Raw genomic sequence first — 16,034 nt, forward strand, 5'->3', positions numbered from 1 at the left:
CAGTTTGAGGTTGAGGTTAGTGAGATTTTTTTTGTTGAGGGAGGAAATTGGACATTTTTTAGCAGTGGGACGGGAATTGTGGCACAACAGCTGCTAATTGTTTTCTTCTTTAAAGAGTAAATAGAAAACCTTTTAAATAAGTTTTCACATTACGTTTGGAGCAAATATGGAAGTTACAATGTATTTTGGGGGAGCAGAAACAAAAACCATGAGTTGGAAATTATAAAAAACAAATTCTGCAGAAACAGTGATATTATAGTGTTGGGTTAATGTCAGACAGGTTTTCATGACCTGAGCTGAACATGAAGCGGGAACATTTCCAGAAAGTTCTTTAAAGGACAAAACAGAACAACCATGCAAACGTTACTGCTGACTGTACAACAGTACTAGCTCACTGGCAGATTATTCTACATGGGGAAATCTGTTATAAGAAAAATGATCTGCCAGTGGAACTACTACTTTTTCGTTACCTAGCAACCCCAACCAAGCCCAGCCCGTTACCTAGCAACCCCAGCCAAGCCCAGCCCGTTACCTAGCAACTAAGTCCTAATTCCACTGGCAGGTTAATTATCTGATAACACGGGAAAAGTGTCTTTTTGTGAAATAGGAACTAGAACTTTTTCATCAATATTAAGGAATTATTAATTTAAAAGAACCTTCTATTTGCTGAAAAGTTATGTGTGAGTTAGTTTTGTCTTATTTCAAGTATAATAAGACATTTCCAGTAGAAACTGGACAGAAATGCTTTTGTTTCTGTAGTCTGATTCATTTTGTGAAGCTGTTGAGTGGCTCTGATTGAAACCAGAGTACAGAAAGGAAGTGAAGAAACGGATGTTAATAAGAAAAAGCGATATAAGAGGGAGAAGAAGAAAGGCAGAAGCTCACAGCTGTCTGGCAAACAGCAGCTGAGTGTCAGCGAGAAAGGCTGAGTCAGAGGGGATAGAGGAGAAAAAACCTCCGGCTCTTGATCGGAGAGGATGTACTGAGTCATCGTGGCGGGCTTCCTGCTGTTTACCAGGACCCGTTTGACGGTAACCTCCACTCACAGGTCTGGAATGGGCAGCTGCGCTCGTAGACCGCAGATTAAATCAATTTACATACAAACATTACTGCTGAAGGGACCCATGCTGACAAATGATATGAAGGACATTCCAGCCATTTAGAAATTAACAGTGACTCATGCTAATTCATGCTGCTTCCTCTCTTTTCCTTTTCATAAAGGGGACCTATTATAAAATAAAAAAAAAAATCACATTTTTCTTGTTTTTGTACTTCAGTTTGGCTTTCAACTTCCAAAAGCAGCTCAAACATTTGGGGGAAAAACAAACCACTCGGCCATTTGTTGGCAGTAACTTAATGATTTTTAGTGTCTGGGAAACGAGCCGCTTCAAAAACCTCCAGAATGTTACGTCACAAATAAGCAGGCACTGCCCGTTACCTAGCAACAGAGCTGAGTTCCAGCAGGTTTGGTCAGCTGGTTTTACTGCTGTGTGTGCTGTACAATGGCTGCTGGAAAAGACACATGTTTGGTTGTTAATTTACCATCCAGAAACCACTTGCTTATTCTTGTTGGTTGTGCAGGAGGCTCTACTAATGCTTTTCAAGGATGTATAGTTGTATAATTGTGCTTCTGTTTGTGGTCACTTTCATGTGCGAGTGTAAACATTGAGGTGGGGGGCGTGGCCAGCAGCAGATTATTTGGATTTAAAGTGACAGAGACCGCTTCCTGAACCTCTTTACTCACACCCATCTTGTCAAGATGGTGCTAAATCTTAAATGTACAGCAGATATATAAAAAGAAAAGGGACGCAGTGCCTACCAATTGTCAACACTAAAACAACTAGATGAGGTCAGGAAAAAGTCTTAATTAAGAAAAAAATAGTGAGGAGGGAAGTTGTTCAGTTAAGCTAGTTTGACTTTGATGATCTTATCATGTGGAATTATGTTTTGGTTCAGATGCAAAATAAAAGAAAGGCAAACTATCAGCTTTGACAGATATCAGCAGAGCAGGTGTTTAAATTAGATAATCAACCACCGCTGTGTTAGCTTAGCTCATAGCAGCGGTAGCTAACCTACCACAGAGATTACTTATTAATAATCGCAAAATTAACATAAAGCCTGGAAACCTAAAACTGTAACTGACTGAATGTTCTTTCTTAGTGTGGGAAATGTTTGAGTGTTGAATCCTGATACATGTAGTTGCGTTGTTGTGACTCACTGCGATAAATTATTAACGGCCTACATCTCCAAGTTTCATTTAGCCAACAGAAATGTAGCGTGGCTCTAATGGATAGCATAAAAGAATCACCTTTGTCGCCCTTCAGCGTTGTGTTCAAGCGCTTTCTGGATGTAAACATGCAGAGGGTCCATGGAAACTTACAAACTGATTGATTGCTGTCTTTTTTTGTAAACTTTTGGTTATAGATACTAAAAAACGGTTTTCTTCATCATGAAGCATGAAAGACCATTGTAGTGAAGCATGACAGCGTAGTAGAGCCCTCTTACGCTTAACGACCCCATCCCAGCGGAGTTGGTCAACATGGTGAACAAGATCCTGATTTCTTGTTGTGACAAATGTGACATTTTCAGCTGGGAAGCGAATTATTCTGCGGTTTGCTGATGGGGAAGGAAAGAAACGCAGAAACATGTGGCGCAATGAAGGGCGGCCTGATGAGCTGTCGGTTCGCCAGCGCAGCGTCAGGGTCGCCTCCCTGTTCTTCCTCGCTAACAAGCCCTCGCTTCAGCCGGCGCGGATCACACTCCCCTGTTCTTTTTCCGGCCTCCACACAATGGAGGCTTGGTGCCGCCGGTGCTGGACAACATGATTCTGTGCAAGCCTCAGTTTGTGGCCGGCTGGCGATGTTGGGCTGTTAGATAACGGTGATGAAACTTGACTGCCACATGTTTGGATGTGTGTGTGTGTTGGCCTGTTTTTGTGTTGTGGAATCTGTTGGGTGTGTGAGCCCACTGTGAATCAGTGTGTGAGAGGATTCATTCTCCACTGGGAGTCAGAATGTGTCACGCTTTGTCCCCTTCAGAGGAGCCCCAGGCCTGCAAGGGCTGCAGTCTTTCACCTAGACCCCAGCGCCTCCCACTCTTTGTTCACTTAGCTCCACTCCAGAAGGCCACATTCTTCCAGTAACAAGTTAAGAACCAAAAACAAGCCGTTTTGTAGTTTATCTGTTTTAGATAGTTAAGCTTAAGATTCTGGATCCCTTTATGAACAGTTTAATGTAGATATTGACAGAGTTGTAAAGTAAAGAAATACCGTATTTTCCGCACTATAAGGCGGACCGGATTATAAGGCGCACCTTCAATGAATGGCCTATTTTAGGACTTTTTTCATACATTAGGCGCATTATAAGGCGCATAGAATAGACGCTTCATACTCTATTATTACACATCCACATTAATAAAGAAATGGTCCCCGAGTACTTTATATAGTAGGCTGGCCCAGTCGTTGTTTCACTCACGGTGTTGGTGTTGCGATATTATACCCAACTGCTTTCTGGGTAACACAGACCAACCAACACGCTGCCGCTGCAGTCTCTGTCTCTCTTCCCCTGCCCCTCCCCCCCTTTAAATGTATTATCAAACTTTATTAACAAACCAGTGTTCTGACAACTATCCCAGCATGCACCGCGCACTACTTCTTCTACGGGGGAAAAAGAAGTTGGCGGCTGCTTACCGTAGTGGACCAACTACGTAAGCAGCCTACTGCATGTCTGTGTAAACATGACGTCTTTCATTTCGATCTGAGTTAATTAGCGTAGCATTTCTGCCGGATTTTCACAACATATCAGCCACGACAATGGACAGGGGAACCAACAAGTTCATGTCATCTTTTTTGGACGACATCAAGGTGTTTGAGCCACTGGATGCCTCCAACATTGTGCGCGTCACAGCTAAAAGCTACCGATAGATGAGGAAAACAGCAGATCCTCACACCCTCAGCATAAATATAGCTGTGGACAAGATCACTGATGCCTATTGTTCTTGCAAGGCTGGGTAAGTCGGCATTCATGGTTTTGATGGTCCACAATGTACATTAGCATATGTTTACTACTGTAGCTTGTGTTTGTGAGACGGTCACGCACGTGGTAGCTGCACTGTGACCTAAAATGGGCATTAGCCAATGAAACGCGGCCCCTGTGGTAAGGTCCGTTGCTGGACCTGTTGTGGCTCAATATTGGTCCATATATAAGGCGCACCGGATTATAAGGCGCACTGTCGGCTTTTGAGGAAATTGAAGGTTTTTAGGTGCGTCTTATAGTGCGGAAAATACGGTACTTTGTTACTGTAACGAAGGTAGATTTTTCAGGCGTCTTTTGAGAACACTCTACATTTTAAGATATTTTTAAGAGAAACATCTGCACCTTCCACTCCTTGTATTTCCACATGTAGCTTGTTACTTCTATGATAGACAAAATAAAGAAGGAAAAAATAAGTGTTGGTAATTCACTATTCAGTCGGATGCAACCAAAGCAAAGATCAATAAACTTTAAAGTCTAATGAAACTGGAGGATATTTTAAAATAAATAAACAAATCAACAGAAACAACAAATAAAATGAATTATGTAGTCTCTGAAAACAAAATTGCCCTTCAAAATAAAGGGCTAGTTGAGACCCAAACACCAGACTGAAGACTTTTATTATCCTGGTTTTAGTAGAAAAAGAGAAAAACGGTAAGTAATGCAAATGGAAATTATTTATCAAGTGAGTAACTGATTTATAGCTTATTGCAACAGGATTAAGCTTTACATCAACATGGTATTTGGTGAAAGCTAATGCTAACATGCTAACTTCAATTCCAGTTTTATCCACCCTTGAAAAACTACAACCCCGTATAATTCACATTCTTACAATACCATTAGACATTGTATACTTATGCTATTTCCATGTTTTATTTTGGTCCTGTATGTTTCTTTTTTTTTTTTTAAGAGAGGAAGCGGAACTGCTGCATAAACAGTTTTCACAATAAGAGCATGAATATAAATGTAACTACTTGAAGAGTCAACAGTTAATAAACAAAACTTCAACACAAACAACATCAAACTTTATCCAACTGAACGTTTATAAAACAGCTTGGTTTAGAATTTATCCGGAAAAATTAATTTAGGGGAAGCTAAGTTCGCTAAACATTTTCAAAGTGAGCAAAAGCGCTAATCAAAAAATTAGCTCCCCTATTAGCGGATAAATGGTAATCCTGAGAACAGTGAGCTTACGTTTCCTCTAACTCCACGTTTATGTAAAAATAAAATCTAGTTAAGTTGGTCTTTTGGCCATTAAAATCTCTGTCATTTTGTGTGTTTACTGTTCTGCCAGACAGGCCTCCCACAACGTCCTTCTTTCATTTCCAGGCCTTTGATTACTGTTGAGCCTGAGTGGGAAATCCTCTAATTAACTCCTCCTCTGTTTGAATCGCAGGGTATCATTCCTAACTGGTTCTGACTCCGATGTATTCTGCTGTCTGCACACTTTAAAAATGTTTATCTCTATAGAAAATATGCAAGTGAAAAGAAAAACATGGAGATCTTATGGCTGAATGTCTTAGAAATGGTCTTTCAAAAAAGCTTGTGTCTGTAAATAATTTCTGAAGGTTATTTTGAATATAGTTACACAAATATTGGTCAGGTCTCTTCAAAAAACTTTAAAATACAGAGTTAATAATAATAATAATAATAAACAAAACATTAAATAATCCAAACTGTACTTTCCCATAACTGAGATTTTACTTTCCAAAACTTAAATGTTACTTTATTCTATCTAGAACTAAACTTGTCACAATAAAAAATTTTGCTTGACTATAAATTGTTGAAGCAATTATCGCAATAAATGATAATATTGTTGTAATGACACCATTTTCAAGTTATATATTCATAATGGTATAATTATGCAAGACTGATGAACTTTAATTTTGTAAAAACAGTTCATGCAAAAATACAAAATCTTCTAAAAAAAATGGTGGTCTAGTTTCTAGTGCAGATATCTTAGTACATTTAAAATAAAAATATAACTTACAAGTGGCTGTTCAAGATACAAAGGCTTGTTTTAAGTAAATTATTCCTTAATATTGGTGAAAAAGTTCTAGTTCCACTGGTAGAATGTTCCACTGCGTCGTTACCTAGCAACCCCAGCCAAGCCCTGCCCGTTGCCTAGCAACCCGATTCTAGTTCCTTTGGCAGATTCTTTCAGTCATATGTTATAAATAAAATAATCTGCCAATGGAGCTAGAACTTTTTCATAAATATTAAGGTATTATTTACTTAAAACAAGCTGCTATATCTTGCTGAAAAGTTACTTTTTAGTTATTTTTGTTTTATTTCAAGTTTACTAAGATATGTGCACTAGAAACTAGACCAAAAATACTTGATAATTGTTTGTGTTTTTGCAGTGCATTTTTTGACAGATGGAGAAAGATTTCACATGGAACGGGAAAGCTTCTTTGTTAATGTCCTGAAAACTAAGCGTTATAATCAGGAGACCGTGGAAATGGTTTTCCTCCCACTTTTCTCGAGTCGGCGTGAACTTTCTCACGTTGATGCTGCTTCATGTTCCCAGCGCTGAGCCAGGGGTTTTGGTTTGAACTCACTGACTTTGTTTCCATCCAGGTCTGGACAGAACCAGCACTTTCTCCTGTGAAGCTCATAATCGGAAGGGCGTGTCGACCTCCCGGTCTGGAACCATCACCGGTAATCGCCCCTTAAAAAGGTCTCTCTCCTGAATTCGCTGCTGCAGGATTTTTGTTTACTCTTGTTTTGGTGTTTCTTTTCTCTCTTTAGTTTTGCCATCCCAACCTCATAATGTGAGCGCTGTGGAGATCAATCAGACCACCGTTCGTTTGTCCTGGCAGCCTGGTTTTGGAGGAATCTACCCGATAATACGCTGCTCTGTTCAGGTGAGACGGAGCAGGATAAGTGAAAAACAACATCCAACCTGGAAGTCTCTCACTCTGTTTGACTTGGATGTTAAATATTGTCTTCCTCCTTTATATTTGCAGAATTGATTATAGAGATTATTTGTCAAAAGGCTAGTCAAGTACTCCGTAACTGATCGAAACACCAATTATTGGACTGCAAAACACAAAATCTTACAGAATATTTTTGGTCTAGTGGAAATATTTTCACACCCCAGAATTAAGACAAAACTAACTTTTAAGCAAGATATAGGAGTTTGTTTTAAATCTATAATTTCTTCATATTGATTTAGAAATCAATATGAAGACACAAACACTGTTAGATTATTCCTTTTAGACCATGGGAATAATTTTGCTTTAAGTGAAATAATCTAGTACTTTTCCATCAATATTTAGGAATCATTTTCTTAAAACCAGCTCCTATGTCTTTCTGTAAAGTTACTTGTTAGTTAGAACTTATCGGATGCAGAGACAGATATTCATTGGTATTTTATCAGTTTAACGGCTTTTATTAATACATTCTGGCACAACCAGAAGAACATTCATGATTTTAATTTGGCTAAATCGAAAGTGCGTTTGGCTGTTGTTAGTGAAGTAACCAGCCAGTGGAACTAGAACTGGTTGCTAGGTAACGGCCTGGGCTTGGCTGGGGTTGCTAGGTAACGACGCAGCAGAACATTCTATTGGTGGAACTAGTAACTTTTTTTACCAATATTAAGAAGTACTGACTTTAAAAAACTCATATTTATTACTGAAAAGTTCATTGTAAGTTGGTTTTGTTTTATTTCAACTGTACTAGGATATTTGCAGTAGAACGTTTTGCTGTGTGTAACCGAGTGGATGTAACTAGTTTCTGCCCAACTTTCTGCAATCCTAATTTTAAAGAAAAGGATGGATCCTTTTCCTTTGGTTGCCTCGCTCATCTTGTTCCCCTCCCTGCTGTCTTCGTGCATGGATCAGGTTTCGCTCTGGGAAAGTGGCCTCCTGAACTAATCTCATGTAGCACCACTCCCTCTCCTTGTGTCTGGTTGCCACCATCCAGCTCTGCGTTTCTTGTAGCTGAAAGGAGGAAAGTTTTCTTCCTGGAAAAAAAAAGAGAGAGAAGTCGAGCTGTGCAGCACCACCCCTAAACGTCTGGTTCTAATAAAGCTGCCCCCCTCCTCTTCAAAGGGGGAACAAGACAAGGGGCCAGCCTCAGCAAAGTGGGGCAAAAATCTGAGTTTAACAGTTTATTGTGCAGAGAGGAGTAACATGAAAAAGGCTGGGATGTCGAGAGCAGAAAGGCTTTTCTGTGTTTCACATGAAAGGAAGAAGAGAGAGTGAATGGAAAGAGGAAAAGCAGTGACAGCAGGTATTGTGGGCCTGAGCCATTCAGCAGGATGAGTCAGAGCAGAGGCATAGCAGTACATGAAACACTTGTTTTACAACTCAGAGCTGATTCACACTGTTGTTTTTTCATCTGCTCTCCTGAATCACTCAGACTACTTCCTAAGTTTTCTGCTCACGCCATGAGGGAGGAGAACCCATCAGGGTTTAAAACCTGCATCATCATCAGCACCACACTGCACAAACACTAAATCCTACCAAGTAGTTTTGGTCTAGTTTCTAATACAATTATCTTGGCATACTGGATGTAAGACAAAACTAACTTATAATCAACTTTTCAGCAAAATAACAGCCAAGGCCGTCAAACTTACTTTCATTTTGGGGCCACATTAAATGTTTGAATGTTCTTAAAGGGCCAGTTGTTCCAGAATGTATTAATAAAACCCAGTAAACTGGAAACATCAATAAATAGTTGTTTGTTTCAGCAATCAATAAGTAAAGTAAAGTAAAATTTAATAATATTGATCAGTCCATCCAGGGTTTGGTGATTGTTTTTGTTTTATTTGCAATCAAAATCAGATTTTCAGAAATATTTGTAAGGAACTTTTACTATATTTGTGCTAATGTATTATGTTAAATGTGACTTTTTATTAATTGTCAAATTGATCACAGCTGAGGCAGCAGTCACTTAAACCCAATGTTTTCAGTCAATTTTAAGAGAAATTTGCAGGATAAATCATTAAAAAATGTGGGAAAAGTGGATTTTGCACGAATTTTGTGTATTTGTGAAAAACTGGAGGGACTTACTGAAGTAGTTTGGAGTCTGGAGGGCCACATAAAAAGCTACAGCGGGCCAAATTTGGCCCCCGGACCTTGAGTTTGACATATGTGATAAAAAGATACTTTTTAAATGTTATACTAAATAAAAATCTGCCAGTGGAAAAAAAAAAGTAGTAGCTTTTTTCTTATTATCAAGTTCAAGTTACCTGTAAGTTAGTTTTGTCTTCATTTGAGTATAGTAAAATATTTACACTAGAAACTAGAAAAAACATGTTTTTGCTGCGTATAATGTGTTTCACGCTGCAAAAACAAGTAATTTCTGTCTATTTTCTTGTGGAAATATCTTAGTTTTGTTTTAGATCAAATGTACTGATTTATAACTAACTTTTGAGAACGTTACAGGAGATTTTTAATCCTTAATCTGGATGAAAAAGTATTATTTCCTCTGGTTGCGTTACCATATAATTGTGCAATTTAATTGTGCAAATAAACTTATGTTAGTTTTGTCTTATTTTAAGTGTGCTAAGATATTTGCTCTAGAAACGTCAAACCAAAAATACTTGTTAGGATTTTGTGTTTTTGCAGTGCAGCTCTCAGGCTTATAACCTGGCAGCGTGCGCCTCGTTTATAGAATAACTGCATCCAGTCTGTAGCGTGTAGCAGCAGAACAATGGTCTGGACAAACAACTTTGATGTGGTTTTGGGATTCCTGCAGGGAAGATTTCTTTCTGTTGTTCCCCTTTTTTTAAAAAAAAGTGTTTACTGCAGAGAGTTTGCAGAGGCAGCAGGTTTCTGGCTCTGATTTGAAGCTGCTTTCGGTGCACCTTGCTGAGCGATATGCGTGTTCAGCAGGTTTTACAGCAGACAATTAGCACTTAATGACGCCTCCCACTGTCCCAGTCTACAGAAGGTGCAATCCATGCTAAACTTGCACATATAACACAAAAATAAAAAGCTTAGGAAAACATATAAATATATAGTGCGGCTCCGTGGCAAGACGTGGCAAGATTCACTGCATAGATTTTAACATGTTAAAACTGTGAACACCGGTAAAGGTTCTGCCCAGAACCTTTGTACCAGCGAGTTTCTGATAGGCCCATAAATCAGACTAACATTTGCAAACAAGACAAAACTGCTTCTCTTGGCTCACTGGAGGTAAATTTTTGCTTCAAAAACAATCTGAAGGGATGCTGGAAAAGACCATCGCTGTGTTCAAGTTGTGCTAAAAGCAGTTAGCTTATCAGCAAAGCTATTCAAGGCTAAAATAGCATTTCAGTGCTAAACATGTAGCAGCAGCACAGATGTCCCCATTGCTAACGTTAACACAGCCCACATTTATAAAGAGGCTCCAAGAATCATCAGGAGCTCCTGAAGCACTGAAACTAAACACTTATACCAATCAGATGGTTAAATCACCTAAATAACACATTGAGAAGAACAAATATATTTGTTCTTGAGCTTTTAGGTCTATTTATTCAATGTTAGTTGCAAAAAGGGTTTTATAATTGAGAATGTTGCTTATTTTGTTTATATATAGTTTTTGATTAAGATTTGATTAATTACAGTCCCTGAAATTAATGATTAAAAATTACAATCAAGTCTCACCACTAATAAAACAGATTACAGTGTGATCGCACAGTGAAGCTGTAGAAAACCTCCTGCCTGAATTATTTTTGCATTTTTGGGAGCATTCAGAGAGAGCGGCCAGACGCTTGTTCAATTCAAAAAGCCACTTTTGTTACCAACAAACAAGATTTTTAACTTTGTTTTATTTTTATTCTTTTTTTAACTCAAATTATTCTAAACATCCAAGAGTTTTTGTAGATATAGTGCAAAAACCCAAAATCCTGCCAAGTATCTTTGGTCTAGTTTCTTGTGTAAATATCTTTTTACACCTGAAATAAGACCAAACTAGCTTATAAGTAACTTTTCAACGAAATATTGGAGCTTTTTTAAAGTCACTAATTCCTAAGTATTGGTGAAAAGTTCAAATTCCACTGGTAGAATATTTCACAAGCAACAGGCACTGCACCGTTACCTAGCAACCCCAGCCAAGCCCAGCCCGTTACCTAGCAACCCCAGCCAAGTCCAGCCCGTTACCTAGCAACCCCAGCCAAGTCCAGCCCGTTACCTAGCAACCCCAGCCAAGCCCAGCCCGTTACCTAGCAACCCCAGCCAAGCCCAGCCCGTTACCTAGCAACCCCAGCCAACCCCAGCACGTTGCCTAGCAACCCAGTTCTAATTTCACTGGCAGGTTACTTCACTAATAACAAGGGAAAAAATGTATTTTTGGGAAATAGGAACGTTTTCATTAATATTAAGGAATGATTAACTTAAAGCAGCCTCCCTTTTTCATGCTGAAAAGTTACTTGTATGTTAGTTTTGTCTTATTTCAAATGAACTAAGATATTTTTACTAGAACTTACGAGAAACTTAATATTTTATGTTTTTGCTGTAAGCATTAGAAATATTTCAGATTTTTCTTTCTCTTGCTGTTCTGCTCAAAATATTATTACAATTTTATCAACCTTTAGATCCAATAGGGAGTTTTTTTGTTTTCTCTTCCAATGTTTTGATTCTGGGAATCACGGCCTGTTCCTGTTTTCGCCCTGTGAGCCACAACAGATAAACCTCCCACACAAGAACGGCTACAGCTGCTAAATCCGGCACAAAGGCTGCAACAACTTAACGCTGCGCTATCTGAACGTTTCAGGCCAAGCAGTCGGGAGATTCCTTCCCGGCAGACTCGGATAAGACGATCCACACCCAGAAAGTGAACATCCCACCAGCCACGCATGTCATCCAGGGCCTGGAGCCGCACACGCTCTACGCCGTCAGGGTGGCCTGCGACAGCAGCCAGGGCCCGTCTGACTGGTCGCCCTGGGTGGAGCTTCGCACACGAGAAGGAGGTGGGTCTCTCAAGAGGATTGAGGATGAGTTTTTTTCCCTCGCCCTCTGGGTGTCAGTGTTTGTGTTGGAAGTATGTGAAGGTCAAAGCTGCGATGTTTCTTCTCCAAGTTTCCTCCCTCCTCTGTTTTGGGCTGACGCGCCAGGGAAAGCTGCAGGTGCAAACAAAAGTCAAGCGTTTAGATCTGTTCATTTCACTACAACTTGTTTGTTTGTTTGTGTTTCAACAACAAGGCAGCTCAAGGTGCTTTACATCACTGAAACACACAGTCAACTGTGATAAAAGCAATAAGCATTAATTCTGTCACCAATATACATCAAAAATATTGATCAATGTTTTACTTACTACTAATCAAAACAAACAACAGACTAAAAAACTGTTCATACCTGATCACTTATTTATTTACTTAATATTTACTTATTCATTTTTCCTTAACAGCCAAGTTGTTTCTGTTTCTACTTTATTTTTTATATTTATTGAGATATACTTACTTATTATTCTTTTATTCAGTTATTTGACTTGCCTTCGAGAGTTGCTGATTTATTTATTTTTATAAATGTTGTGCTTTCCTTCATGCACAATGACAATAAAAGAAATTCTGATTCTCATTCTGAAAAGCAACTCTGACCAGCTGGGTTTTTAAAGGATTTAAAGGAACTCAGTGTTTCGGCTGTTTTGCAGTTTTCTGGAAGTTTGTTCCAGATTTGTGCTGCATAGAAGCTGAATGCTGCTTCTCCATGTGTGGTTCTGGTTCTGAGAATGCAGAGCAGAACCAGAACCAGAACCTGAGTGGTCTGGAAGGTTGCTATGGCAACGACAGATCTTTAAGCTGATTTATACACTCCCAACAGTATCTTAAAGTCTGTTCTCTGAGCTGCAGGGAGCCGGTGGGAGGACTTTAGATCTGAACTGGGTCATGTTCTCTATCTTCCTGGTTTTAGTCAGAACTCCAGCAGCAGAGTTCTGGATCTGATTGATTTTTTTAGGCAGACCTGTTGGAGTTATCAATGCAACTAAAGATAAAACGTCTGGATCAGTTTCTCTAGATCTTGCTGATTATTACTGGCAATGTCCTTTAGGTGATAGAAGGCTGACTTTGTAACTGTCTTTATGTGTCTCTGAATGTCCAGGCCTGATCTCTAGTTTCCATCTGTAACAGCTGAAGCTGTGCGTTGACTTAAATCCAAAGATAAAAAGTTCAGTTTTGTTTCTAATCAGCTGGAGAAGGTTTTGGCACATCCACACATTGATTTGTTCTAAGTACCTGTTCAGTGCTTGGATGTAGAGCTGTGTGTCATCATCATAGTTTTGGTAACTCATCTTATTTCTTGTTATAACCTGAGCTAATGGGAGCAAATAGATATTCAATAGGAGGAGGCCCAGGTTGAACGTTGGGGAGCCCAGATTGTAACTTCTGTTCGCTTTGATGAGACGTTAACTACTGAAACAAACAAATCCGAGCTCTTTAGGTAAGATTCAAACCAATTTACTGCTCTACCACAGGGTCCTTTCAGTATAAAAGCATAACTTTCATAGTAAAAGTGCATAAATGTGCTCTCTATCCACATGTTTAAGCATGTTGGAGGTTTTCAAGCTCATCCTGAAAAACCTGACCCCATGTTGATCTGAAATATCATGATAGTTTCCCCTTTATGAAGGCTCAGGCAGTGCTTTCCCTGAAACGGGATGTAAAAAGAAAAACTGCTTAATTGTAATATAATGGTGGTTAGATGTAGGCTAGTTTCCAGTTTTTAGATACTTCTGGGTTATTTAGAAAAGAAAGTCTGAGTGAGCTGAATAAGCAGTTTCAGACATGTGAATGGGAACACAAAAGCTGTGCTGGTGTTTTTTTAAAAATTACTGTTAGTCTTTTTCAATATTCCAGGCATAACATATGAAGAAGCTGGATACTGATACGCCAAGGCATTTTGCTCCACTAATGGATACCTGGGCACGGTATCCTAATCATGTGATTGACTTTATTAAATCAGGCATCAAAATAGAGACGTTGCATGATGAAATATGAACCTGTGTTGGCATGATCTCATCTTTCTGCTTTATGCACATGTGAGATTCAGTCACCTGGAACTGAAAAGAAGTTATAATGCTGGGAACAGCATAAACCTTAAAACTCTCAGCACCCGAAAATAAGCAGAAAGCTAATTTCCAGTAATCCCAGAGGAACAGAGGAAGAGAAATCTCCCAAAGATCTCCCAACGGAAGGGGAGCGGAGACCCAGAAAGACCCCGGACAAGCCCCCAGGGGTGTCGCTTCATCTCACGCTGACCATGTAGGGAAAAATCCTGCATTAAAGGCAAGGAGGAAAAATCATCATTTTAGGGCTTTACATCATGTTACAGTGTTATTCCCTTCATTCTTTCATGTTTGAGGAATCCTTTTGTCGGGGCTGCTCTTTCAGACTAGCGGCAGCAACTATTAGCAAACACCTGGTGGAACTACTGGTTTACTGAGCTCCTAAGATTGGTTTTTAAACGGCATAATGAGGAGCTTTGTTGTGACGACGTGCTGAAGGCACCGTGTCAGAAAGAGCAGGAGCTTCTTAAAGAGACAGAGGCCCAATTTCAAGGCATCAAATTGCAAAGTCAAATTTCTTTTAAGTTATGTTTGACATGTTTAGCATTTTTAAAACAACTGAATGGAACATAGTTACTTGATTGTGCTATAAAACGGAACTATGTGTCTGAAAAATACAAATACCTTCACTTTAAAGCATTTGCATACCAGAGGAGAAAGTAAATAAGCCATATTATTTGATTATTTGGAAATATCATTAGCACCCCTGACTGCAGCCAGTAATAATACTGTAGAAACAACCTGGACGTCACCCAACATGCTTGAATTTAGTAAAATGTGTCAGTTATTCTGGCTGAGGGCAGCAGATTCATCGTGAAAACATTTCATGAGTTCATGACAAAGCTTCCCAGCATCACAAACAATTTTGTGTTTCATGCCAAAAATAAAGTTTGTTATCAGTCCTGTTTAGTTCACTTTAATCAAACTCTAGTTTGTTTACTTGGAAAGTCCGGTTCATTTGGGGAGGTGTGACCTGGACTCAGATGTGGACCGGTTCGAATGCATATATGTGAACGCTGAGCGGACTGGAGACCGCTCCGAAAGAGGAATTGGACTGCAGCACAGGGCATTCTGGGTAAACAGAACCAAAATAAATGTGCTAGTTTAGCGCTAGCAGGAGAAGCAGCTTGTTTTTCTTTTGTTTGTTTTTTTTACCAAAACAGAGAAATCCTACAGTTACTAAAAATCTGATGCGACTCCATTTTTCTTTACATTTTGTGCTCAGTGTTTTCAGAGGTTTTGATGTCGTTTCCTTCAGTGGTTCTTGGTGCAGCGCCCCCACAGGCGAGGAGCAGAACAGGTTTTTAAAACGGTTTGGTTCATTTCACATAACTGTGTGAAAACAAACCACAGCAGCTAAAAATGTAACAAATGTTGCAACTTCAGTCCCCAATCAAACCGAGTCTACTGGACGATCAGGTATGAAAACACCTTACGCAGATTTCCAGCTTGTATTTAAAAGATTTTGGGCCATAAAGCTGTCTTAGTCCAACTGTGTTTATAAAAGAAACCAGGCTGCGCCTGTCTGCCCAGTTTCATCCGTTAGCAGATGACAGGGCGCTTCAGGAGGGACAGAAATGGAGAACGCTGTGGAAAGTCTCCTGAAAGGCTTCACTGACTCCTTCCCAACGGTAATGTTAAGCAGCGGTGTGTTAGACTTTAAACTGAGGTGGGATTTTCCATGCCAGCTCATGCTGACTCCATCCATGGATTTAAAAAAAATGGCTGGAAATAGAGGATAGTGAGAGGAGAGAGAGAGGAGGTTTTGGCAGGGGCTTTCCATGATGAAAGCCGCCTCCAATCGTCGCAAAATGCTCCAACGCAGCGTTTCTCATTTTCTCATAAACAGGAAAAAGAAAAGAGGGAAGTAGGACTCGTTGAAATGCTGGTCACAGGCAGGATTTAGCAGTTTCACTTCTTTATTTCAGAAAAAAATGGCAGAAATCTTTGTTTCCTTTTAGCGGTGAGAAAGAAAAAACAGGAGTTTATGATTTCCTTTAAGAGAGAAAT

At 39.4% G+C, this 16,034-nt stretch overlaps 1 protein-coding gene across 1 annotated transcript in view; it reads left to right on the forward strand.

The window, feature by feature from the left end:
• Nucleotides 1–16,034, forward strand: part of axl (AXL receptor tyrosine kinase) — a 47,157-nt gene that overhangs the window by 7,747 nt on the left and 23,376 nt on the right. The window contains exons 5-7 of the mRNA XM_014990286.2: nucleotides 6,612–6,692; nucleotides 6,783–6,898; nucleotides 11,736–11,931. Of these exons, the coding sequence (XP_014845772.1) occupies nucleotides 6,612–6,692; nucleotides 6,783–6,898; nucleotides 11,736–11,931 (393 nt within the window). The remainder of the gene's footprint in view (nucleotides 1–6,611; nucleotides 6,693–6,782; nucleotides 6,899–11,735; nucleotides 11,932–16,034) is intronic.

The sequence above is a fragment of the Poecilia mexicana genome, unplaced genomic scaffold (assembly GCF_051168715.1).
Source record: "Poecilia mexicana isolate PSO_F unplaced genomic scaffold, ASM5116871v1 scaffold_13, whole genome shotgun sequence".
Taxonomy (NCBI): Eukaryota; Metazoa; Chordata; class Actinopteri; order Cyprinodontiformes; family Poeciliidae; genus Poecilia; species Poecilia mexicana.